This window comes from Ostrinia furnacalis, unplaced genomic scaffold (assembly GCF_004193835.3).
Source record: "Ostrinia furnacalis isolate ACB-3 unplaced genomic scaffold, ASM419383v2 OfSCF7367, whole genome shotgun sequence".
NCBI classification, from domain to species: Eukaryota; Metazoa; Arthropoda; class Insecta; order Lepidoptera; family Crambidae; genus Ostrinia; species Ostrinia furnacalis.
The window spans coordinates 569,318-594,656 of NW_021137606.1; the positions used below are offsets into that span (position 1 = coordinate 569,318).

Here is a 25,339-nt window from a genome sequence, read left to right on the forward strand (position 1 = left end):
AACCATAATTATGTATCACCCCTAAAAAGATGAAGACTATAGATCATAGAGTTATAGCCTGACCAGAGCCCCGATTACGGTAACTTTTATAACGTCTACAATCTAGACGCGTTTCTGATTCTGCGATACGATTGGTCAAAACAGCTGACGTACGCTGTTGAACGACCAATCGTATCGCAGAATCGAGAAGCGTGTCTGGATTGTTGACGTTATAAAAGTTACCGTAATCGGGGCTCTGGTCAGGCTATAACTCTATGATCTATAGTCTTCAGTCAGTCTATCAGGAACATAAAAACCCTGGCATAGAGGCGCGTCAATTGCATTTGATAGTGCAACACTGAGTACAGTCGTACCGGTGTTAAATTAATAGGCTAACTTTAAGTATCAGGATTCAGGATTACGGGCTAATTTGATATTTTCATGAATTAACGAAAAAATATTGTTATAGGTAACCTGGTTTAAATAAATTAAATGAAAACATCAATCGAGCTAGTAGGATTTATTTTATTATTCATCAATAATCAAATTCAGAACTTGAATGTTCAACTGCAATATCTGCTCATGAACGCTTCAAACTCGGTACTTCTTTCCCAATTGCATAAAATTCAACACTTAGAAAGTGACAAAAAACTTTAAAATAGGTAGTTGAAACAAACCACAGCTAATTTTCATAGTGGACTGTACTATACGATAAACATGTCAGTCAATTTGACACTCTTGTCGGAAAAATTATTCAATGAAAATATTGTCCGAACCCTTAGTATTTCTCTTCGACAAATACTTAAACACATTNTTAGTAGGACTGTCTGTATTCACCTAATAGGAAGACACTGGCTCCTGAAATACAGTTTACACTAGTTTAGAAGCCAGGATTTTACTATAAAATGTTGCAGTGTATTACATCAATAAATAATTGTTATTCTTCTCTATAAAGCCATTTTTTTCGCGTTCGTATCTTGGGCAATGGTAATAAAAATAATAATACAATGTGTCATTTTAACATAATTGATTTATTAATCACTGTATAACATACAACTGTCCATCCATAAATAGTGGAGTTAGATTAATTTAATGTGATAATTGTTATTATTTTATAAAAAAATGTACAAGATCTAGCAATGGCTAGATCACTTTGGCTGTTATTTTCATACATCTAGATTTTGTAGAATAGAATAGTATTCAGAAAGCAGATGTGTATAAGGGTAAGGGGATGCATAGATTTAGCTATTAAAGATTATAGTTTTATAATGCTAATTCTGACGTCACAGTGCAGTTCTGTTGCAACAGAACTACTAATTAACTCTTTTGAACTTAAACACAACACATAATACATTCTACATAGATTCGATTATCGTTTACTTAGTTTAGTAAGTTGAAATAAAATAATAAAGATTTGAATAAACAATGTTAAGCCACGTGACTTTTGTGCCTTACAACAATAAATTGGTAACAAAGTAGGTACACTTACATTAAATTAAAGAGTATTAGACGATTACAAATTAATAGAATTATAAAGTACGTTAACATACAAATATAAAATGTAAATAATACTAACAAAGTGAGATTGTGCTTTTCTCATACTATGAAATCAAAAATACCGAAAAAGTGCAGTANCATATTTGCCTATGAGTAGGCGCACACCGTTGATTTTTCGTCGGCCGATAGTTTAGTCGGGCAGTTGATCAGTATGGGCACAGAATAAATAATAATAGTACCTGTATGGGAGTGCCCACACTACGCCGATTCGATTTGGCCGATTCTTCATACAATTTAAAATCGGGCACAACTATCGGCCAACTAAAAATCAACGGTGTGCGCGCCTACTTAAATTAGGCATAAATTAGCGCACGACCTATCTAATCTGATGGACGGTTTGAGTTTAATCACCTTAAATATTTACTTTTATCGGATAATAATAAATGCATTATATTTCGATTTTATATCGGTTTCTATGTCTTCGTTCGCTGTCATGGTCTGTCTTGGTTTTTAACATTATTCTTGAAGCACATAAAGTTATATGTACATAATTATAATATTTTATAGTTGCTCTCAGGTGATTCGTAATGCAGTCAGATAAGTAATTGAAGACATAATTATCTTGATTGTCCGTTGCAAGTAACAATCTGTACTGTGATAGCACGTCGTAAGTCCTGGTAATTGCATCTGGGAGTATTCTTTATTCGTTCACAAGCTATCGAGTCATCGAGGCTGCAGAATCAAGTGCATAGCATGATGTTAACTTTGATTTGACAAAAAACTTCCTAGCTTCATGCTTGCAACTTAACGGCTTGATGCGCAACTTAGCTCGTACTCGCTCACGTTTTAGAGTGTTTAGCTTGGACGTCCACTGCTGAACATTTTCCCAGTTGGTAGCGGTCTGCATCTAGCGCCTTCCTATAATACCTTTATGAGGTCATCGGCGTCCCAAGCCCCGCTTTCCGTTACGTTCAAATAGATCAATCGTTCGATATTTCGTCGTTTACTCTTCTCTAACGGGCGAGTTGGTAGCAGGGCACAGGTACACCTGCTCAGGATATAAGTCCCCGCGGAACCGAAGCGCCTTGACCCCCTCGGGCGAGCCACGGAACTCCAGCTCGCCTATCATCGAGTCGTCCGCGTACACCGACCATTCGCCGGCGCCGCGGATTATCCGGAAGGTGGTCTGTAATAAATGAAAGGAAAATAGTAGTACACCATAATCCAATTGAAGGCAAAACATTCTAAATGAAGACATGATTGTAGACCAACTTGTTTCAGACTATGTATAGGTCTTAGAATAATTATTATTGACGGGATTGCTACAGGGATGTTATGGATATGAAGTTTCGGTTATGGATACGGTTACGGATATTAGAATAATATTATACCGGTTTCGGTTACGGGTGTGAAATCATTTCGGATTATCCGAAAGTTTCGGATATTTCGGTACGGATATTAGAATTTTAAAAACGTTAAATTCAAATAGCAAGAAGTTGCGCGACCCACATAGCCACTTTATGTACTATGAGGACACCTATGATAAGGGTAAAACAGGCGAGGATATTAGGTGGTGCCAGGGAATGCCAGGCAAGTAACAAATATTAAGATTTAGTCTCGGTCTTTATCCGAAACTTTTGAATCGGTTACGATTACGGATATTTTTTTATTTCTGATATCCGATAGTTTAGTTTACCGTTACGGATATCCATAACATCCCTGCATCGTAGCAATCCCGTCAATAATAATAATCTATCAATTATTCTGCATTACCTGCGTGCCGGGCACGAGTCGCGCGGTGCGCTGCCGCCTCTCAAGCCCCCAGGCGCCGTACCAGGCGTTGAGCACGACGAGCTGGCGCGGCAGGTGCGGCTCGACGTGCGCGCGCACGTTGACGTGCACGTGCACATTGGGCGCGGGCCACTCGCGCGCGCCGTCCATCAGGTCCACCGCGAACGAGTGCAGCATGGGCCGTAATCTGCAAAAGATAGCGTACCATTAGTTATTCTCTATTTATTTATTTATTTGCTTGTCACATGGTAAGTACAGGTGGTAAAATACAATTTATGTACAGTCGATAGCACATCAACCTATACATTTTTGTTGCAAAATAGCCTGTATTACAATGAGATAAGACGCCACTGTGTTTAGGTTGATGTGCTGTCGTCCGTACCTTGCACACATGACACCCCGTAGGGGCATCGCAAAACTGACAAAGAGAGCGATACTTGCTTTAAATAACACTTATAAAACTAATGTTAATAAATCTTGTAGAAACAGAGATAGGTTAGTAGTACAGGTTTATTTTAACTGTTACTTATTCTATCTTTACTGATTGTGTCTTTACTGACCAGAGTTAGCGTATACTCGTACTTTAAGCCCAAATAACAACATGTTTTAGGTGCTTGAATCACTAGAAACTATGGTTGAAAGAGCTAAATTGTGTGAAAATCTATTGCTCAAGGCTTTCATGTCAATAAAATAAGTAGGTACATTGTTAGATTTGTAGGAAATAGTAGCTAGAGTATAAAAGGAATACTGAAATTAAAACTGAGTTATTAAGATATTCTTGTCACTGGAAGCTATTATTGAATTTTCTATGCAATAAGTCTTATAATAAGGTAAAACGATGGGTAAAATGTTTCAGCCTTAGGTTTGTGCAGCTGAACGTAATTTATTCTCTAAACACTACTATTGTATATGTGGTAAGACAATGTTATTATTCGTCAGAAACGTTGCCAAGTATACTTCCGATTTGATAATTTACGCACATATTGGAATCCAAAAATAGATTCTGTCAGTCGAGTAAACCAAGCTTGCTGAAGTTCATGGGTAAATATCCTCACTGTAAGACATCAATGAAACGTATTTATAAACAACTACCTCGGACAAAGGCGTCCCTCAAGGATTTCCTTAACGACTGATGCTTCACTGTTTGCATCCAGATACTTCCCACGATCCGAGATAGTCGGTCCATCCAGTTAGATACCCGAAGGATGACCTAGGATGATGATGATGATAATCAGTTAACACGCCCATTTTATCAATTTTGTCCATACATTTTGACGCCGATAAGAGTATTATCACGACGCGCATCCTAACCCGGCACTGCGTTTCTCGGCTCAATGGTCGCCATTTGAGAACAACTAGGTACATACTTAAAATTTAAATGCACACAAAACGTCCCTCACCTTCCATGAATAACTAATTGGTGTCCCTCTGGCACCCCGTTTGATAATGTAGCTATCGCGTTAGCCCTCCAGCAAATCGGCTCGGATGGGTCCGGTGGTGCATCAATAAATGCTCGTAAAGGCACCTGTAAAAATGGAAATAATAGTTTTAGTGTTTAAGTGCTATACCTGTAAACCTGTAATATTGAAGCTAATTAAATTGGGAATGGAAACAGAGTTTTGTGGACAGATGTTCGATCGACACAAGGCTTGGTACGAGTGTGTCGAGTTGCTTATAAAAATAATAAGTTGTATTTTTTAATGCATAACAAGACAGTTTTTTTTACCACAATTGCACCTGATGTTAAGTGGGATGCAGTCTAGGATGGTATATACGAAGATCATTTACTTTTAGGTTCAGCTTTCAGGGACATTTATATTGTAAAGGATATGCCAATGTAATTGAACTTGCCTCAATGGGCGGGGGCGCCATCGTCGGATAAATATCAGTCTTGTTAATGTTCAGCGTGGCGTTCCTAACACCAGCCACTTGCACCCAAGTGGCGACGTGAGGGCTCGGCTGCCGGTGCGCGTAGCTGCAGTAGTGTTCGCCGTCCACTGCCCACAGCGTCTGTTTCTCGTCCACGAGGACCTCTATCGTGAACGGACGGTCCATTTTGAAGGGGAATAATCTGGAATGCCACACATTGGATGGTTAAAATAACAGTAAGGCGCTCAATAAGACTAGCTTTTGATAGTCATAAGGACCTACAACTATGGCTGGCCTATAGCTGGTATTTAAGGTGTAATTTCAATCCAAGGTTACGCGAGTACGTTAAGATTGACGGCGACTAAGTTTCGAGACTGATTGTGGTGGAAAAGACTTTTGTCCCTGGTTCCCCTTAACGCAAATATTGTCTTAGCTATCTACCTACGCATTAATATAGCGTAGTTTCTAATTCGAAACCGTGGTTTTGGCGTGTCTGACGAAACACATATTTTAAATTTTCTTTGTAAACAGTAGCCGTACCAAGGTTAGATTCAGATGACTTATTTTACCGCTTAGTAATTAGTCACCTTGATTTTCATGGCTATTGTTTTGCTTAGTTAGTGTATTGCGGTAAAAATTATGCTTTAAGTTAGATTCAAAGAATAAAAATTATTTCATTGCACTTATGGTTTGTAAGTTTCTTTACGACTACCACTCCCTGTACAATACCTACCATCTTTTACGTGAAAAAAAGCAATAAATGTAAATTAATTTATCAATCATACTACAGATAGTGTCTTATCCCTTTATTCATTGCTTAACTATGATAATCGGTATCGATATCTGACCAACAATAAAATTATAACTATAAATCAATCTGACTGATACGATACGATTAGATATCACCTTGGTTCACCTCTCATAATCATTCTGAAAAGTTTATTCGTCTTCAATCATGTGGGTGGAAAAACAGAGGTCACAATTGAAATTGTTATGACCGTGAGATGAGACACTCGTAAATAAACATGATTTAGGAATCATTTTGCAACAAAATCTTGCTGAGCTGTATGTATGTAGCCTTTTCCCACGATACTGTGTCTGAGGGTAGCAAGCGTCCGGCAAAATTACTACAAACGAGGTTTCTAAGAAATTACATAATAATAATAATAATAAGCCCCGCAGGGCAGCTTTGTGGCGAGCTGTTGGTGAGTAGCGACACCACGGGGCCAGTTGTTAATCCGAGTGCTCCCGAGAGTCGGTCAAGACCCNGCGTGCAGTATCAATATTATAGAAAGGATTTCAGAAAAAAACATATTTGCCTTAGAGTAGGCGCACACCGTTGATTTTTCGTCGGCCGATAGTTTAGTCGGGCAGTTGATCAGTATGGGCACAGAATAAATAATAATAGTACCTGTATGGGAGTGCGCACACTACGCCGATTCGATTTGGTCGATTCTTCATACAATTTAAAATCGGGCACAACTATCTGCCAACTAAAAATCAATGGTGTGCGCGCCTACTTAAATTAGGCATAAATTAGCGCACGACCTATCTAATCTGATGGACGGTTTGAGTTTAATCACCCTAAATATTTACTTTTATCGGATAATAATAAATGCATTATATTATTTCGATTTTATATCGGTTTCTATGTTCTCGTTTGCTGTCATGGTCTTATAGAAAGTTATTTTCCCAAGTTTATTTAACATTATTCTTGAAGCACATAAAGTTGTATGTACATAATTATAATATAGTTGCTCTCAGGTGATTTGTAATGCAGTCAGATAAGTAATTGAAGACATAATTAACTTGATTGTCCGTTGCAAGTAACAATCTGTGCTTCTGAGAGCGCGTCGTAAGTCCTTGTAACTGCATCTGGCAGTAATCTTTATTCGTTCACAAGCCATCGAGGCTGCAAAATCAAGCATGTATGCTGCTAAATTTGACATAATAACTTCCTAGCCTCATTCTCGATATCAACTTAACAGCTTGATGCGCAACTTAGCTCGTACTCACTCACGTTTTAGACTGATTTTAGCTTGCCACGTATCACACAAATTGATCATCGTCATTTCAGCCACAGGACGTCCACTGCTGAACATTTTCCCAGTTGGTAGCGGTCTGCATCTAGCGCCTTCCTATAATACCTTTGTGAGGTCATCGGCGTCCCAAGCTGCGCTTTCCGTTACGTACAAATAGTTCAATCGTTCGATATTTCGTCGTTTACTCTTCTCTAACGGGCGAGTTGGTAGCAGGACACAGGTACACCTGTTCAGGATATAAGTCTCCGCGGAACCGAAGCGCCTTGACCCCCTCGGGCGCGGCACGGAACTCCAGCTCGCCTATCATCGAGTCGTCCGCGTACACCGACCATTCGCCGGCGCCGCGGATTATCCGGAAGGTGGTCTGTAATAAATGAAAGGAAAATAGTAGTACACCATAATCCAATTGACGGCACAACTTTCTAAATGAAGACATGATTGTAGACCAACTTGTTTCAGACTATGTATAGGTCTTAGAATAATTATTATTATTGACGAGATTGCTACCATGTTTCATGTGCATTCGAGTTTCCAATATTTCGGCACTGTTGCAAGCGCCGCCCGCCAATTTCATCAGTTGCTCCGTGCTCATGGAGCTTTCAACAGTGTCGATCTGGGAATCGAACCCGGGACCTCTGCATCTAAAGGAGGTGGTCTTACCACTAGACCACAGAGGCGGTTGGATTACTCTCCGGGTTCGATCCCCGAAAAAATACAATCATTGTGTGCTGTATTATTATCATTTATTCTCTTCCAGGACACCCCAAGTAACATTTTACTCCATTTAAGAGTTCACATTTAGTTCCAATGTGTACTTAAAGCATTAGTACAGTTCACTCGTGATGTATAAGCTGTATTATTGCAATTAATTACACCTATACCTGTCTAAGGGACTTATAGGAGTGTAGACTAGTGTAGAGTTATACTTTTATACGATTGTTGGTGTTATAATACTCTAACAACTATCCTTTAGTCAGCCGTCTGACTAAGAGCATTATAGGAGGGTAGAGATACGGCAACNTAGCTTTTGATAGTCATAAGGACCTACAACTATGGCTGTATTTAAGGTGTAATTTCAATCCAAGGTTACGCGAGTACGTTAAGATTGACGGCGACTAAGTTTCGAGACTGATTGTGGTGGAAAAGACTTTTGTCCCTGGTTCCCCTTAACGCAAATATTGTCTTAGCTATCTACCTACGCATTAATATAGCGTAGTTTCTAATTCGAAGCCGTGGTTTTGGCGTGTCTGACGAAACACATATTTTAAATTTTCTTTGTAAACATTAGCCGTACCACGGTTAGATTCTGATGACTTATTTTACCGCTTAGTAATTAGTTACCTTGATTTTCATGGCTATTGTTTTGCTTAGTAATGTTTAGCAGTAAAAATTATGCTTTAAATTAGATTCACAGAATTTAATTATTTCATCGCACTTATGGTTTGCAAGTTTCTTTTTTTAACGACTACCACTCCCTATACAATACTTACTATATTTTACGTGCAAAAAAGCAATAATTATGTAAATTTATCAATCCTACTACAGATAGTATCTTAATCCCACTATTCATTGCTTAACTATGATAATCGGTATCGATATCTGAGCAACAATTAAAACTAATAATAAATAATATCACTCTGACTGATACGATACGATTAGATATTAACCTTCGTTCACCTGTCACAATCATTCTGAAAAGTTTATTCGTCTTCAATCATGTGGTTGGAAAAACAAACAGAGGTCACAATTGAAATTGTTCTGACCGCGAGACACTCGTAAATAAACATGATTTAGGAATCATTTTGCAACAAACTCTTGCTGGGCTGTATGTATGAAGCCTTTTCCCACGATATTGTGTCTGAAGGAGGCAAGGGTCAGGCAAAGTAACTATAAACGGGGTTCAGTATTAAGAAATTCAAACTATTGATTCTGACGTTCATTTTATCGATTTTGCACGCATCCTGGCCGGCTGGCTTCGTTTAACAAATGAGTCGTACCTAGACCTATACAATCTGTATATTTGTTGATAATTTGTTTCCCTTCAAGTACCCGCGAATCAAGATACAATAGAAATCCATTATTGCCGCAGTCTCCGGCGACCGTTTAGGGTTTGATGGGTTAACACAGCAAGCTCAAAAAACTTGATTGATAGTCCTAAAAAAATATAGATTCCGTGCTTCAGATGGCTAATGCCTGTTTTCACCATCAATCCCTAATTTTTAAGTGACCCCTATGAAAGCAAAATTCCTGTTATGTATTACCATAGGGTTCACTTAAAAAGTAGGGATTGAGTGATCCTTAGGTTGCATCTCAAACAAAAGAACAAAAATGTCCTTCACCTATTTACCTAAACGCCGTGGTCTCCTCGGTCCCCCACTTGCTATGGCGGCGCGTGTTGCGTACCACGTACCGCTGTGGCAGGCGGACGTTGAAGTGAACCGCGATATCGCCGTGCCCCGAGTCTGGATCTCCCATTCCTATGTTTACTGCGAACCTATAAGATTTTTTCAAGTTATTAAAAATTTGGTTCAAGAACTCTTTAACGTTAAAAATTTGAATAAGTCTAGTTTCCTAAAAAAATTTTTTTAGTCCGTCATGTTTAATATCAAAAAATAATTTTGTCAATCTAACAAATAATTACATAGTTATGGTGCGTTGAAGTTCCGTACGACGTCACAACGTGCGGCACTTTTATGCACGCATTGACGTCACGGGCCTCTTCTTAGGAACTTTGGCGCGCTTTATCTCTTTAAATTTTCATTAGTTTGAAAAAGTGAAAAATACGTGTAGAGTATTTTTTGATAAGTTAACTGACGGACTAATTAAAACTCTTGCTTTTTGACCCAGGAAACATCCCTATTCTAGGATATGTTTATCGTTTCAATAAAACCAAAGGACGTTGACTGCTGGACAAATGCCACCTTCAAGTATTTCAGGTGCTTCCCGCAACCGCAATTTTAATACATAACAGACAAACAAAGTGATGAGATCATTCAAATAATTCTTGTTGCGACTTCAATTAACGAGTTCTACCTATTTATTTGACTGTCTGCCGCATTGCGCACTGGAGGGAAGGTGAATGTATCTAGCATTTGATCTTGTACATGAAATAGGTACCTACTTAGCATTTTACTGGGTAGGTTACATTGTCGGCTATTGCTAAATGCTATCTGCTTTATATCAGAGCTCTACAGGAGTCTACATGGCACAGGACTTTACAATTTATTTAAGTTTCTGAATCTAATGTTTAACATTGTCCGAGCGATAATATCCCATAACTTATGAACATGAGAATTTCATGCAACTTAATTACATAATAAGTTTTATTAGTTATTTATAGATATTCTATTCAGCAACAAGGCGCGATGATGATTTTAATTGTAGAAGAGGTCAGGCAATTAGCGACCGCATAGTAAGTGGCTAGACGTACGGCGTGGCCTCGATACTCTTGCCCTATAAATGGCAGTGACTTAATTTTCGTGATCAGGTAGGTACCGTAAAGGCACTTAGGCCTGAAACGTTCTAATTTTCCTATTCCATTTGTTTTGATGTTGTTCATAATAAATCAATAATAACAATATGAAAGTAATGTTTCCCAAATTACACACTAATTTTATTATTTTGTCCTAATATTAATCAACAAGCAGACAGCAGTGAGCAGGGTACAAATATTTCAGTTACATATTAGAATATAGTCATGCTAGTGCATTGGCATAAATCAACAAAGAAAGCGTTTAAATACCGTTTATCAAAATAACATCCAATAAATATTTCCGAACGATAAGATAAGATTATGTTGTCGAGTTAGTTTACTAACAAGTCGGTAATTCTCACCATGGCAGATCCTCGCTGGGTGTGCCGGTACATACGATGTGGGAGCCTATGCTCAGTGGCTCGGCCAGCACCTGTGTAAACTTCACGTCGCGAGCCTCCGCTAGCTGCGTCTGAAAAAGGATAATTTGAAATGAGGTCATAACGTTTTTAATTGTGTTCGCTTTATAGCATAACAGGATGATGATCGTTGTAGGATCTTTAGAATCGTAATACTTAACAGAAAACCATTCATAGGATGTAATTTGGCACCCATTCAATGTTTTTTGCTTATCTATAGAATATCAAGTAAGCAAGCAATTCGTAAATACAACACGAAACATTATACCTACTACCTACTTCTAAAATCTACCAACTACTCGAGTCATTCGGTGACGAATCTTATTCCAGTCATGTCGTTTGATAAACATGGTGAATTACCAACATTAAAGAATTTTTTATCAATGTGATTCAACACAAAATGCTGCAAGGGTATTAGATACTTAAAGTATGCAAATGACCGAACTTGATTATGAGAGTGAGTTCTCATATCGGAACAATGGAAGGTTGTAGGTTCGAATCTCTGGGCATATTAAGTTATATTGAAAACTCGTCATGACTACTTAATTTTGATACCTAAGATATTAAAATTAGGTATTAATTAAATATTATTTAAAATAGTGTTAGTTAATTAACAAAACACGTAAGTCTACATACCATCTCAGATGTAGGAATAAAATATTCATTAATAACATAAATAATTATTTATTGAATTAATGACAAGGCCATATAAAACGAAATGAGTTCAATTACGAGTCAGTTAAGTCTCGAGTTTATCTACTTGCATCTCAAAGAATATGAATTAGGCAACAAACTGTAGATTATGTCGCTGGCAAAGTGGGTAAACAGAAGCGTCTGTAATACGTAAAAGGCTTCGATCGTAGCATCCTGTCATTGCCTAAAGCACTCGTTCAATATACCCAGCACGATTCATTACCAAGCTCGGACAACATTGAGTCACAGCGTGAGGTCATCGAGCCACAGGTTACTAGCCATAGGTAATTGGTGCCAGGGTTTATTTACTAAGCCAACGCCTAGTCTTCAAGATAAGAACGTGTCTATTAGAACGTCATTTCTATTTTTTCTATTTGACATAATTGTTAAAAGACGATGGAGTGGACTGTATGTTATAGATAGGCCTGCCGGTGTGGTGATCTTATGCTAGAAGCAAGGAAACACTCCAAAAAAGGGCCAAAAAGCAGTATATTGCTCAAGACATTAACACTAGAACACAAGAGAATAGAAAAAGCAACTTCAAAATCTAAAACAATGTTAAAAAAAACCATAAACAATATCAAAAAAGGATTGCTGGCCAAACTGCCAGCAACAATAATAATCATTTAATTGTTTAAAAGTTACAATCATTATGTACTTGATTTGATTAACTACAGACATTTACAAGCTTTCTAGCTTAGTGCAGAGACCGCCAGAATAAATGTACATGTGACATCTTTTAGAAATATTTTTTTTTTTACATAAATAACATTAAAACCTACAAGTTAATTTTACAGGATTTGCATGAAAGCTTTCCTACATTCTTATTTAAAACTAGCTGTGCCCGCGACTTCGTCCGCGTGGAATAATGACTTTGGGTAGGCACTTTTAGACTTTTTTTTAGTCTAATTATTTTACAAATAGCTTTTGCCCGCGACTTCGTCCGCGGAGAAGTCGAAAACGTTCTCATTCGATTTTTAAATGTTTTTAACGTTATTATCTAAATGTTTGAATACTTATCTATATATATAAAAATGAAACCCGTTTCGCGTTGTCACGGCATCACGTGTGAACGGCTGAACCGATTTCGATAATTCTTTTTTTTAAATGTTTGTGGAAGTCCAAGGATGGTTCTTACGGAAAAAAATATTAAGAAAATCTCTACGCTAAGGCGGTACGAAGTTCGCCGGGTCAGCTAGTAAAATATAAAAATCTTAAAGGTTAAATTAATAAACATAAAAATAAAATTTTATTATATTTTATGAATATGCAGCTCGGCCTTTGATCGGTGGTATTATCTTTTTACAACGAAATCGAAAACTACACCTACCGCAGTATTGGTAAACTTTTTTTTTATTTTCCTACAGGTGCTAGAATCACCAAGCTTCTAGCATCCCACTGGCCGTGGGAGAAGNGCCGTGCCCCCAGATATTAAAATTACTTAGGTATTAATTAAATATTGTTTAAAATAGTGTTAAATTAACAAAACACGTAAGTCTACATACAATCTCAGATACAGGAATGAAATATTCATTAATAACATAAACAATAAACTATTGAATTAATGACAAGGCCATCCTAACTGGTCAAATGAGTTCTATTACGAATCAGTTAAGTCTAGAGTTTATCTAACTACTTGAATCTCAAAGAATATGAATTAGGCAACAAACTGTAGATTATGTAGCTGGCAAAGTGGGAAAACAGAATAATACAGTCTGTAATACGTAAAAGGTTTCGATCGTAGCATCCTGTCATTGCCTAAAGCACTCGTTCAATATACCCAGCACGATTCATTACCAAGCTCGGACAACATTGAGTTACAGCGTGAGGTCATCGAGCTACAGGTTACTAGCCATAGGTAATTGGTGCCAGGGTTTATTTATTAAGCCAACGCCTTGTCTTCAAGATAAGAACGCGTCTATTAGAACGTCATTTCTAAATTTTCTATTTGCCATGATAATTTTTTTATTTATTTATTTATTTAAAGGCACAACAAATGATTTAGTTGTTTAAAAGTTACGATCATTAGGTACTTAATGTAGTAATAACGAAGATAGATAAAAGGATTTGATAATACTTAATACTTAACTACAGAAATTTCTCACGTAAAGAACATTAAAACCTACAAGTTAATTTTACAAGATTTGCATGAATACTTTCTTACATTATTATTTAAAATTTCAGACGCGATTGAAAATCGTTTCATCCTTATACAATCTACGTCTAACTACAGTTAAGTACATACCTACTTTAATTAATTAAATAAACAAAGGAGCGTTAGTCACCTGCAAAGCAAGCGGGCTTACATTGGAAGTTCGCGTGTTGGGAAACAATCAATATTTTTAGTAGCACCACCGCCAGTGGCCCCAATTTCCCTTTCAGTGTTAGAGTTCAATCAATAAACTGTGACTTGCCAGTGAAGTAAATATAGGCCTAAGTCAAAAGGTTATCTCATCATGTTCCTTACATAAAACATCTACAGTTGAATGTACCTAAGTGAAAGATCTAAAACCTAGCTTAAAAGTACCTTCGATTTTTTACGGATTTTCTCGTTTCTGATTCAAAATTCTAACAATATGGAGGGATATGCCCAGGGACTCAAAACTGAACCCAGAGTTTCACTGCAGTTGGTCGGGCATTAGACTCGTGCTAGACATTTAAACATTAAAAAAAAAACAATGTTGTTAAACTGGTTCCACAATCCCGGTCCCGAACCTAACGAATGGAGGGTGAGAGTTACGTGTCTGTAGCAAGTAATTCATCTATTATTATTGTGTAGTTAAAAAGGTTTAAATGTGCTTTAAACTTATAAGGGATAACAAATGAAGACGAAAATGATAAATAAAAAAATGGTATCGTCAATGAATAGGACAGTATCGATGTTTAATGCTGCTGAAAGTTTCCCGCGCGAACGCGACAATATTCACAGACAGAAATAAAATAACCATTTCTTTTTTTTTTTCAGTTTTTAAAACAAGTCTCTTAGGTCTACAAAATACTTTTTAAAATGATTGATTCATTCACCCGTGTCTAATCTCAGATGGATTAGTCAAATATTGCAATGACATCACTAGAACGGAGGCCAAAAAATATCTGAAAATAAAGTGCGATGTCGAGTTTCATGAACGAACGCACACCCAAAGAAAGGCGAACACAATTTTAACCGGTGACCTTACACTACATATTGCAGTTACAGTTGCATTAGTAGGTAAAGTACCTATCTGTACCTACACAGTTATCGGTTTTCAGGCATGCATAACGAACTGTTATTTTTATTAGTCCCTATATTGTAGACTTGTAACTATAAAGTTAATATAAAATTTTGTTTGTTGAGTAAGTAAATAACAATCAAGTTTCCGGCCTGAATCATAAATACCTACTTACATTTGCCCGAACGAAAGCAAGATATTTACCGGATTAACTATAAAGTTTGTTTATTTTTCCTGTTTCCCTGTGTAAGTAACATAATTTGATGCCAAGTTAAAGCATGTAACTTTGAATAATATTTATTTGATTATTTACAATTTGATGAAAATTTTAAGAAGTTTTAATAAAGATTGTTATTTGTTATAGTTTACCAAAGTAACAGGTACTGTTTCGTCGTTAACATCGTCCTCGGGAGGTCTCGCGCGGCAAAACAAGCGACGGCAAAATGCGCCGCAGCCGCATCTATTGCCACTGACCATCGTACACTTATTTATTCACTAAACACTCACAAAACAAGTAACACACCGCTACTAAAATATGTGAGACTGCGAGTCCGCATTCTCACGAAAATATCCGCTCGATCCGAGCACAAACGCCAGTCTAGTTAGTGTCTATCTACGCACGCTCGCCTCGAAATCGAAACTGTGTTAGCGCGATATTATGCTCGGTTTGTGTTTTGTGTGACGAAGATGACTGACGGACGAGTGACGACTGCAGTTAAAGCGGGCCTACCTGCCTTCTAATATCGCGACCAAACTATTATAAAGTTTTTTGTGACTTGTTTTTGTATAAACTTTTAACTTTTTTGTGGTAGTTTTTGGAAGACACAGCTAAACAATCGTATTATGAGGTATTGGCTTGTAATCTTTTGTATTTCTAAGTATAACGCGGAAAACAAATATACTCATAAATTATTATACTTAAAATAGTTTGTAAAGTTGCAAATTGCAATTTTAGAACCTGCATGAATTTTATAGAATGCTCTTTAGTACTCGGTTATTGGGATAGATGGCAGTAATTACGACTTGTGGAATTTATAGCTGGTGTTGCAATTCTACATGATGTAACATTTATGGTAGCTTTTGAAACGTTTTCAGTAATTGACAGCAAGTTCATCCGGTTAAAAATGTAAATGTGTTTAATTTTTTTGTTACATAAATAAATTGTCTAATGTCAGTAGTAACAAATGTGTCCATGTTAAAAGCTGCCTTTCCCTATAACTTGCAATGAAAATAATTTTGACGTATACACAGTACATTTTGCAATACTATAACTGGTATCATCATACCACTCAGCTAACAGCACTGTGCAAACAATAAACAAACGCAATAAAAATGATGGGAATATGAATCATGGGTTAGTTAAAATAAGGTTAGTGATTTTCAAGAATACAAAAATCAATATCTCTTCCAATTTTAAGCACAATAAAATAATTTCTCAGTTATAATAAATTACCTAAGAGAAATACAATGAACTTTGGGAAGGAAGGACCAAAAAACTTGTTTACTCGATTTAAACCAGTTATTTTTTTATCCTGCCTTATTTTTAGCTTAATATCAAATGATCTAATATTTCACAACTAACCTCAAAATCCAAAGCATCTTCGGCAAAATCATATTCAATGAAATCCCTCGGGATTGTGCCTTCTTGAACGCCAAAATCCATTTTAATACAACTTATACAGCCTACCACTTCACCAGGCATACTAATGTAACTAATTAGATTAGATCTGATTAAAACATTGTGTTACTTTGTCACCACTACAATGAAGTTATAAACAATACACAAGTAACAAAAGAGTAGAAAGGATAAACAATAGGTCAACGAATACTTGAATGAACTTATTTACAGCATTGCAGATAAATATTATCTCGTTACTCTCAGTGGTTCTAACAAACTTCACTATTTGTACATTAAAAAAAACAACGTCATTAGGTTCTTTGGTACATTTATGGGAAAAAAATTCATTGAACAATTAAATATACATAGAAGTTTTTATACTGAGTCAATATTTAGCCATACAGAGGCTGAATAAATGTTTTCTTGTGAAGTAAATAATGATTATAATATTTTGTACACTCAGGGTTACCAGTGAAAAAATAATATAATTTAGTCTACAATGACATCAATCAATATTTGCCTTTGATTGTCACCATTGTACAGACGACGGCACATCAAAGTAAGCACTAGCTTCTTATGTAATTGTAATAGGTGCGATATTACAACAAAAATGTAGTTTGATGTGCTGTTGATGTACAATTAGACGTATGTATGAAAGTAATAGATACTTGACTGGAGTGTTAAGTTTTACGATATTGATTTAATTAATACGAGGCTTGTTTATCAATTATGAAAACAATGAATTTCATGTCAGTTAGTGCTGCCGCACTAAATAACTAACAGATTATTAAAATGTTGGGAAAAAATTGTACTAACATTTACTGGAAGGCAGCTTTTTGCGATATCGGGATATTTTTCTTTCATTTTGAATCTATTTTCACCATATTGAAAGAGCATGCAAGGTTCTTCGTTCTTAAAATATTGTTCTGTTTACACCTGAAATAGGAAGGTAATGTAATATTTGATAAAAAGTAGTAGTGATATTTATTTAAATAAAGGATTAATGTTAGAGAGTTCTCACTTGAGTTAGTATAAATTAAAATCAGTTCTCTTTGGTGACCATTTTAATAATCATATTTTTAATCATAAGTGTCCACGTTTGCCTCGTAGAGACTTAGATTTCGAAGGAACTTCCTTTTGCACCTGCAAATTAAAAAAAGCTATAAGTAAGTATACAAGTAAGTAATCATACGATAAATTATAAAAAAAATGATATTGAATTACCTGTTGATGTTTGACTTTTGAAGTATTTTTTAACGGTGGAGCCTGAAAAAGAAAATAAATAAATAATTAAATTTGGAAACGACTACTAGGTACTTAGCTCAGCCATGTTACTTATTTTATCGAAACCTACGCGAACGAAGTCCCAGACAAAAGGTAAGTTCCGGAAATTAAATTAAATTCTTAAAGCTAAATTCATTTTTTAGTTTATCACTTTAGATCCTGGCTGTAGAGGAATAAGTGGTAAGAACGAAAACTTGATAGCATGAAGCAATAATTCCAAGATTCTAAAAGAACGCTTCATTCTTGCAAAATAGTGACGTCAAATGCTTGTGTTGCCATACAAAGTCAATGGGAGAACGTTTTTCGACAGTCCAAAAAGAAGAAGAAAGAGTATGGAGGTCTATTCAATAGTAGTCAATCGTGTAACGGCTCTGAACTTTTTTAGCCAGCCCTATAAGTACAATAAAAAAATATCAGGTCCGACGAGTGATGTTGGCGTACGTGTTTAATGTAATTTCGCGCCCATGGCGTANGTGGAGTAGGTCACGTACCGCGTGCGATATTTTACACCTTTTTAATGTTTTATCTGAGCTCAAGCCCCCACTCAAGTCCCTTTAATAATTACTAGTATGTGTTGAGTTTATTACCAGGTCCGGGTGGTGCTGGCGGACGTGCTGTAGCAATTTCGCGCGGGTGGCGTACTGGCGAGGGCACGCCTCGCACGCGGCCGGCTCGCACGCCCTCAGACCGCTCTCGATAGTTTGCGCTCGTATTAGGTTTGCACCTGTGGATATAATGCGTGTTATACGGAGGACTTCTTGTTATGCATATTTTATAGAAGATTATGAATGACTCTACTCGTGTTGTTTTGTGTCTATGTAGTAACATTAGTACTGTGTGGTAGGATAGGGTAGAGTGCATGTATTGCGTTCGTAATATAATAAAAGTACAGGGTGCGTAATTTTTTTTTTTCAAATAGCAAAGCATGGCTTAATTTCTTGAAAACTGTTCATCAGTCATCGGGGGAGGCCTATGTTCAGCAGTGGACGTCCAGTGGCTGAAATGATGGGGTGGGGTAGAGCTTGGCGCACGCTGCCTAGCACACGCCACATGTGGTTCACGAATATGCCTCGCCGCTGGAATGATGACCATGGTGGAGGGAGCTAGTGTACCGGGGTGGTGGTGCGCGCGGTGGGCGTCGCGCTTGGCGGCGGTGCGGTAGAGCTTGGCGCACGCTGCCTAGCACACGCCACATGTGGTTCACGAATATGCCTCGCCGCTGGAATGATGACCATGGTGGAGGGAGCTAGTGTACCGGGGTGGTGGTGCGCGCGGTGGGCGTCGCGCTTGGCGGCGGTGCGGTAGAGCTTGGCGCAGGCGCCGCACGGGTAGAGGCGCACGCGGCGCTGCAGCGGCGCGCTGGCGGCCGCGCGGTGCACGCGCCACATGTGATTCACGAACATGCCTCGCCGCTACAACGATACACACTTTATTATAAATCTGAGGGCTTAGTGTGAGTTTACATGAAACGTCGTCACTAGCGACGGCGTTAAAAAAATGAAGATTTTAGTTCTTCCGCTAGGGGCGCTGTAAAATCCGTCATACATTTTGTAATGTCACTTTTTTACGCAGTCGACATCGTATGCGTTTGACGTAAACTCACACTACGCCCCCTGAATGTCATTCTATCTGTCACGCTTGAACCGCTGAAACGATAGAAGTTTGGTATGGTAGAAATAGTATGAGACCCACGCATCCCACACGCTCATGAAGTCCGTTTTGCAACCAAAATGTGAACTTAGTTGATGTTGAATACGGTCAGTGTCGAATAGTTCGTGGCGCCCAAAGTAGCCAAGAAGTTCACAACGAACGCGTCTTTGTTACGATTGGAATAAGGTTGTGTCATGTGTTGTCTATTTGACACTGTACCTACTATAGTTCCAAAATACTGAACTGTCCTTCCAGCGATCCGGTATTGACAGTGGGGCGCCACCGTCAATACCGGATCGCTGGTTCCGATTTTTGCCATGTTGGAAACCATATAGTTGAGCGATGGTAGCGCCCCTCTGTCTTTGAGTTTGGTGGGACAGTTCAGCTTGGGTCATCTATATGAAATTAACGTTGCTTTAGAAATTAATATGAAGAAACGGAATTACCTTGAATACTAGTGGACATTTTTCACATTTGAACTCCGTACTATTCGCCTCATCGTTTGTTTCCTAAAGAAAAAAACAGTCGTGACTATTACATATCCCAAATATTGATGTGATCACGTCAATTCTTTCAATTAAAAAACAGTTCAGAAGTTGACTTGTGCACCAAGTGATGAACAACAACTTACAGTCTTTGGTGCGTTTTTATCTTGTTTTTCTCGATGCTCAGTTTGTACATGACGAGCAAGTTTCTCTGAGCTGTTGAATGCAACGCCGCACATACAATCGAATTTTCTCTGAGGACATTCCCTGTAAGAATAAGTGAGGCATATAAGTGGGTAACTTTTTATTATTGTAACAAATTAATAGGATTTAAAAAAAACATGAGTGGTTACGATTACAAACTACCTGCCTACTATTCAAAATAATTAAATTATTTTTTTATTTACCTTAAATGCTTCCGTTTTTTCTCCCTCAAAATTGTTTGCTTGCAGTATAGGCATGATATTAAAATAGTTAAAGGTTCGCTTGAATTATTTTCCTTTTTTTCTTGATCCTGAAACAAAAGTCAAATAAAAATATAAGAGTAACAAGTAATATAGTCTACTAAAGTCATCACTTTGTTTCGGAGTAAAACTTCCCACCACCAGCGTCCGGCGTCGAAATAATAGCATGGACAATTTACAATTATTCAGTCGAAAAAGAAACATATTTTGCGAGAGCTATGGTGAATGAATAATGTAATAAAAAAGCACAAACCTCATTTCCAGATTTACCAATGTTGCCTGCAAGTTGTCCCAATTGCACATCTAAATCATTGTTATCCTTGAAAGGTATTCCGTAAGAATTGAATTCTGTTTCGGATCTTGAGCTCCCTGATATGTCAAGTCCTGCCATTCTGTCTGTGTCGAACAAATTGGTTGAGAAATCAATCCCACTTGTGAAGTTCTGCAGACTTTCATCCGATGGCAATCTAGTATCATCTACATTTAATGACACATTCTGTCCTATTTCTGATATAGTATTTGTTTTATTATTATCACTAAAACGAATAATGAAAATTAACTCTTATCTTGATAATATTAAAAAACCTTAATGACTAAAGACAAGGCATATTGTATAGACTGAATACTTACACTTTTTCTGGCTTTTTGGTACAGTAGCGCGCCATGTGTCGTTTCAAGCTACAATAAAATTAGACAATTAATTAAGCTACAAATTACAACTGAAACACTCTTAGATGGTGTGGCAAAGCTTGACTTTGGACTCAGGTATTTGATATAATAATAGTCAAACTTACGTGAACCGCCTTCCAAATGTTCTGGTGCATTGTCGGCATCGGTATCGCCCCATCGATGTTACTTTTTCCTAACGAAACAAATGCCAGGTAAAAAATTGCACAAAAAATATTATTAAAAATAAATAAACAACAGAAACTCAAAGGCTAATGTTAACTTATTATCAAAATCAATCCTGAATCTTCACATACCTTATGATGATAAATATCCACATGATACTGAAGCTGAGACGCAGTGGGCAATGCTCGATGGCATTCGTAACACCACCACCGCCGCTGCAGTTCTGGTAGGTCTGCAAAACAAACCACAAAATATGTTAATATTCTTAGAATAACAATAGTCCGACGATGAAAGGTGTCGGACTGACTGGTTCGAGATTCGAGAAACGCGGGTTCGAACCTCGCCGCCGCTGTTAGGCCTCAGCCTCGAATTTAGCGGGCAGCGGGGCGGCGGCGGTAGCGGAGCGGGAGCGGCAGAATCTTATGCGTAAAATCAAATAGACCGGTTCTCGAAAACAGCGGCGCAGGAGCGGGCAACGAGCGGGCAGCGGCGCGGGAGCGGGCAACGGGCGGGCAGCACACTTCTTCTTTTGCCCATAATAAATCGTGCGTTAGGAATAAATTTGAATCGAAATAAAATTGTCGCCGTTGTTCAGACATTTCGTTTGCGAATAAAAACAAATATCTCGACAACACAACCCCGAACACAACACTTCGCCGCTGAAGCGCCGAGCGAGCTGCCCGCTTGTTTCGAGAAAGAAGGTCTGCGTTGCCCGTCCCGCTCCCGCGCTGCTGCCCGCTAAATTCGAGGCTGAGGCCTTATGGTGAAGAAACCACTCTACAATAAGTACAATTTACTAATATTCTCATAAAATAAAAAAGTGCTACTAAACATACACTCGACGTCAAATAAATCGCACCTCCCGCGACAAGCATTTTCAAACGTATGCATCCCCACTTCCCACCAATATCGGTACCATTTAAAAGTCTAGTTCTAACCTTCATTTCATTAAAGGAAAGGTTTTTACCCCAAAAATGTGTCTTTAGAAGGATCCAGAGTCACTTCTTCAAAAAATAGGTAGTTACGCTAGAGCCAACTTTTATGGCTATAAAACTGTTAAGTTGGGTTTAATTGCTATCCATCTGTTAAAGAGGACACGTGAAATCATTATTTGGTTTTATAACCATAAAAAATGGTCTAATTGATCCCATAGGTGGGCCCAAAGTGAGGTATTTTTTCAAGTCACATTTATGGTATACTAGCTTTCCGCCCGCGGCATCGCCCGCGTGGAATTTTGTCTGTCACAGAAAAACTTTATCGCGCGCGTCCCTGTTTCAAAAACCGGGATAAAAACTATCCTATGTTCTTTCCCGGGACTCAAACTATATGCCAAATTTCATCAAAATCGTTTGCGAGGTTTAAGCGGGAAAGCGTAACAGACAGACAGACAGACAGAGTTACTTTCGCATTTATAATATTAGTTGGGAAGTTGGGACTAGTTGGGATGTTAATAATTTATTAAGAAATTAAATGTGTTTTTCTTTAAGTACATTTATTGGGCTTTCAAATAACACCAATATTGTTGGGGTACCATGATTGTGTCAGAAGAAAATCGTTAAAGTTCGCGTCGCGGAAGGTGCGGTTTATTTGATGTTGAGTATATAAAAGCAATGATTGAACATTATATTTGGGATGTATACCTCGTGTTAGGTCTAATATTGGTAGATCCGAAGGTAGATTATGCTCCTGTGCATAGTGTTTACTGTATCCTATGGCCAAGGGTGTCTTGGGTTTTACTGAGTGCGCTGTTATTCCATATAGCTTGTTACCATCTTCATATAACCACACATTTGCCGTACTTTGAGTTCCCAAAGGCAGCAAACTAAACCAATTGGACTTATCTGTTAAAGAATAAATTTTTACAAACTTGATGTCATTTCATCCTAAAAGATTGTTCAAAAATTAATTTCGTATTTTTAAAGTTACTTACCTCTATCAGAAACATCAATATGTGTGACATTGTTATCACTTTTTAGAAAGAATACAGGGATCCTTGAAGTTACAGCATTACAAAGTATATCCCGGGCTTCAGACTTTGTTACTGACTTCGTAACCCCTGAAATTAATAAAACCTTACATTTTTTATAGGATTCTGTACAATTTGACTATCCACTGAGTAGACACAAAAAATACAGATCTAAGGGACATAACAGATAAGGTACTATTTGCATCAGCATCTTGGTCACCATGTCTAATAGCAGTTTTGTGGATAAGGTAAACATAATATGTATATGTGGTAGAGGAATACACTTGCCATCATATTTATAGTCTTATAACTTGTATTAATATGCAATAACAAGGAAATATTAGAAGCTGCTATGCACAATGATGTTACCTTGTACTGGACCAAATCGAACTCTCTCTGGCATCAGACGTTTTGGCGTCACGCTCCCGCGCCGGATCTGCAGCGCCGCGGGCAACACGGCTATGGCTCGGGGAGGCACAATGCGATCCGCAAAGTGAACTGTCAATAAACATTCATATTGGACTATTGATTATTTACTATCTCTACAAACACAAATCTAAGCAAGAGCATTTCANGCATTTCATTTATATTTTTCTTGTATAATAATAACATGATTTCTACACAAAAAATGGGAGTTTACTTACCAAATCCTTGATCTTTTTTCAATGTTTTTTTCTCATCTTCTTTACTTTCGAGTTCTTTACAACATTTTGAATTGTTGGGAGAAGTTTTATCACTTGTGCTGGGTTTTTGCAAAACTCCATTAGTTTCTGCAATATGACTACTAGCTTCTGTAGTTGTTGGTAAGGAGCCATTTCCATTGACTGATAAATGTCTTTGATTATTGATGTAATTCTGAACATGTTGATCATCAAGCACATCATTAGGATCTGAAATAAAATGTTATGTTCAATGACGGAACAATAAAATATATCAAATACTTATCTGTAGTTTGTACATAAGAAAATGAATTTCTTTCAACACTTGCTTTGCATACACAGTTGATATTTTAAATTAATTGCAACCTTTACCTTGCTTGTCAAGTTTTAGAATGTATAATATTGAAAAAAGACCAACAACACCATTCCCTTACCTACATAAACACACAATTGTTCAGATGGCGATCTGCCTTTCACAAGTGGTAACAAAATATGATCATTTTGTGGCTGAAATAAAAAGATTTATAGTATTAATCATAACAGGATGTAAGATTATAAATAGAAAAGGTTTTACACCCTTCGAATTTGCTAAGTAACATAAAAACTTACATTAAGAATCATGTTCAGAGGAATAGCTTGAGATTCCACTGGGTTTTCAATAATATTATGTCCGTCAATTTCAAGAAAATACATGTGTGGTGGTGCCTCCAGGGCATCAAACTCTGTCGAGTTGAACATATCTGTAATTTAGCACACCATACAATAATGTTATTACTTTTTTGAAGCATAACCCGTGTCAAAGCTTCACTGGAGTACACATTGAAGATGGCTTCAAAAACCATTTTTAAAAATACTTTTTTTGCATAAAGTAATAACTAGGTGTATACTTACTCTGCGAACTCATAATTAATTAACTTCTATAATAATAATTGTGGCTGTTTATCAACGAGATAATATTAACCTCCTTCTTAAAACCAATAAATGCATTCACAATCGAAAGGTAAATACAAAATTTGGGATCACATTTTTTTCATATTACACCTTGTTACCTAATTTTGTTAATTAAGTCAAGTAATAACACGACAAAAGTCGGAAATTAGTAAAATAAAAACAAAAATATCCGACCGAATTTTTAAATATTTTGACATTGACAACTGTTGACAACCGACAGGACATGGGTGGGACAGACCATGAAGCTACAGATAAAAATGGAGGGCAAACTTGGAACAAAACTTTGAGTCAAATACCTACTTATATCTATCTCGCTCTCTGCGGCCCTACCTCTCTTTTTAGTGTGAACTGTAGTATTGCTATCTTCTTATTTAAATCTCCTTGTAAATTCTTCGAAATAGCCAATTCACTAACCAAATCAGAAGTTAAACAAATAAAT

At 37.3% G+C, this 25,339-nt stretch overlaps 2 protein-coding genes across 3 annotated transcripts; both read right to left on the minus strand.

The window, feature by feature from the left end:
• Positions 1-1,010: 1,010 nt before the first annotated feature.
• On the minus strand, positions 1,011-16,885 carry LOC114364268 (galectin-8). 2 transcript variants are annotated; one of them, XM_028320364.1, is made up of 7 exons: positions 16,554-16,885; positions 11,013-11,122; positions 9,526-9,672; positions 5,119-5,338; positions 4,668-4,792; positions 3,250-3,454; positions 1,011-2,662 (listed from the first exon to the last, which is right to left on the minus strand). In XM_028320364.1, the coding sequence occupies exons 1-7, from the start codon at positions 16,671-16,673 to the stop codon at positions 2,480-2,482; spliced, it is 1,110 nt and encodes a 369-aa protein (XP_028176165.1). In that variant the 5' UTR covers positions 16,674-16,885; the 3' UTR covers positions 1,011-2,479. The 2 variants fall into 2 exon arrangements, with proteins under 2 accessions (XP_028176165.1, XP_028176166.1); XM_028320365.1 differs by lacking the exon at positions 16,554-16,885 and adding an exon at positions 15,341-15,709.
• Positions 16,886-17,638: 753 nt separating this feature from the next.
• On the minus strand, positions 17,639-25,089 carry LOC114364270 (PR domain zinc finger protein 10). Its single transcript, XM_028320367.1, has 18 exons — positions 24,841-25,089; positions 24,559-24,689; positions 24,384-24,456; positions 23,935-24,180; positions 23,660-23,788; positions 23,255-23,380; positions 22,965-23,165; positions 21,456-21,556; positions 21,267-21,334; positions 21,103-21,150; positions 20,726-21,008; positions 20,416-20,522; positions 20,155-20,275; positions 19,970-20,032; positions 19,129-19,285; positions 18,461-18,597; positions 17,814-17,855; positions 17,639-17,732 (listed from the first exon to the last, which is right to left on the minus strand). The coding sequence occupies exons 1-18, from the start codon at positions 24,851-24,853 to the stop codon at positions 17,673-17,675; spliced, it is 2,106 nt and encodes a 701-aa protein (XP_028176168.1). The 5' UTR covers positions 24,854-25,089; the 3' UTR covers positions 17,639-17,672.
• Positions 25,090-25,339: the final 250 nt, after the last annotated feature.

Excerpts from the sequence above, each read along its gene's own strand:
- LOC114364268 (XM_028320364.1), bottom strand. The coding sequence starts at position 16,673 with ATGCCTGGTGAAGTGGTAGGCTGTATAAGTTGTATTAAAATGGATTTT. Across the intron at positions 11,123-16,553 it reads AAGATGCTTTGGATTTTGAG|ACGCAGCTAGCGGAGGCTCG; the intron begins GTTAGTTGTGAA and ends ATCCTTTTTCAG. Across the intron at positions 9,673-11,012 it reads CCCAGCGAGGATCTGCCATG|GTTCGCAGTAAACATAGGAA; the intron begins GTGAGAATTACC and ends AAAATCTTATAG.
- LOC114364270 (XM_028320367.1), bottom strand. Across the intron at positions 21,335-21,455 it reads TGGATATTTATCATCATAAG|GAAAAAGTAACATCGATGGG; the intron begins GTATGTGAAGAT and ends TTGTTTCGTTAG. Across the intron at positions 20,523-20,725 it reads TTGGTAAATCTGGAAATGAG|GATCAAGAAAAAAAGGAAAA; the intron begins GTTTGTGCTTTT and ends CTTTTGTTTCAG.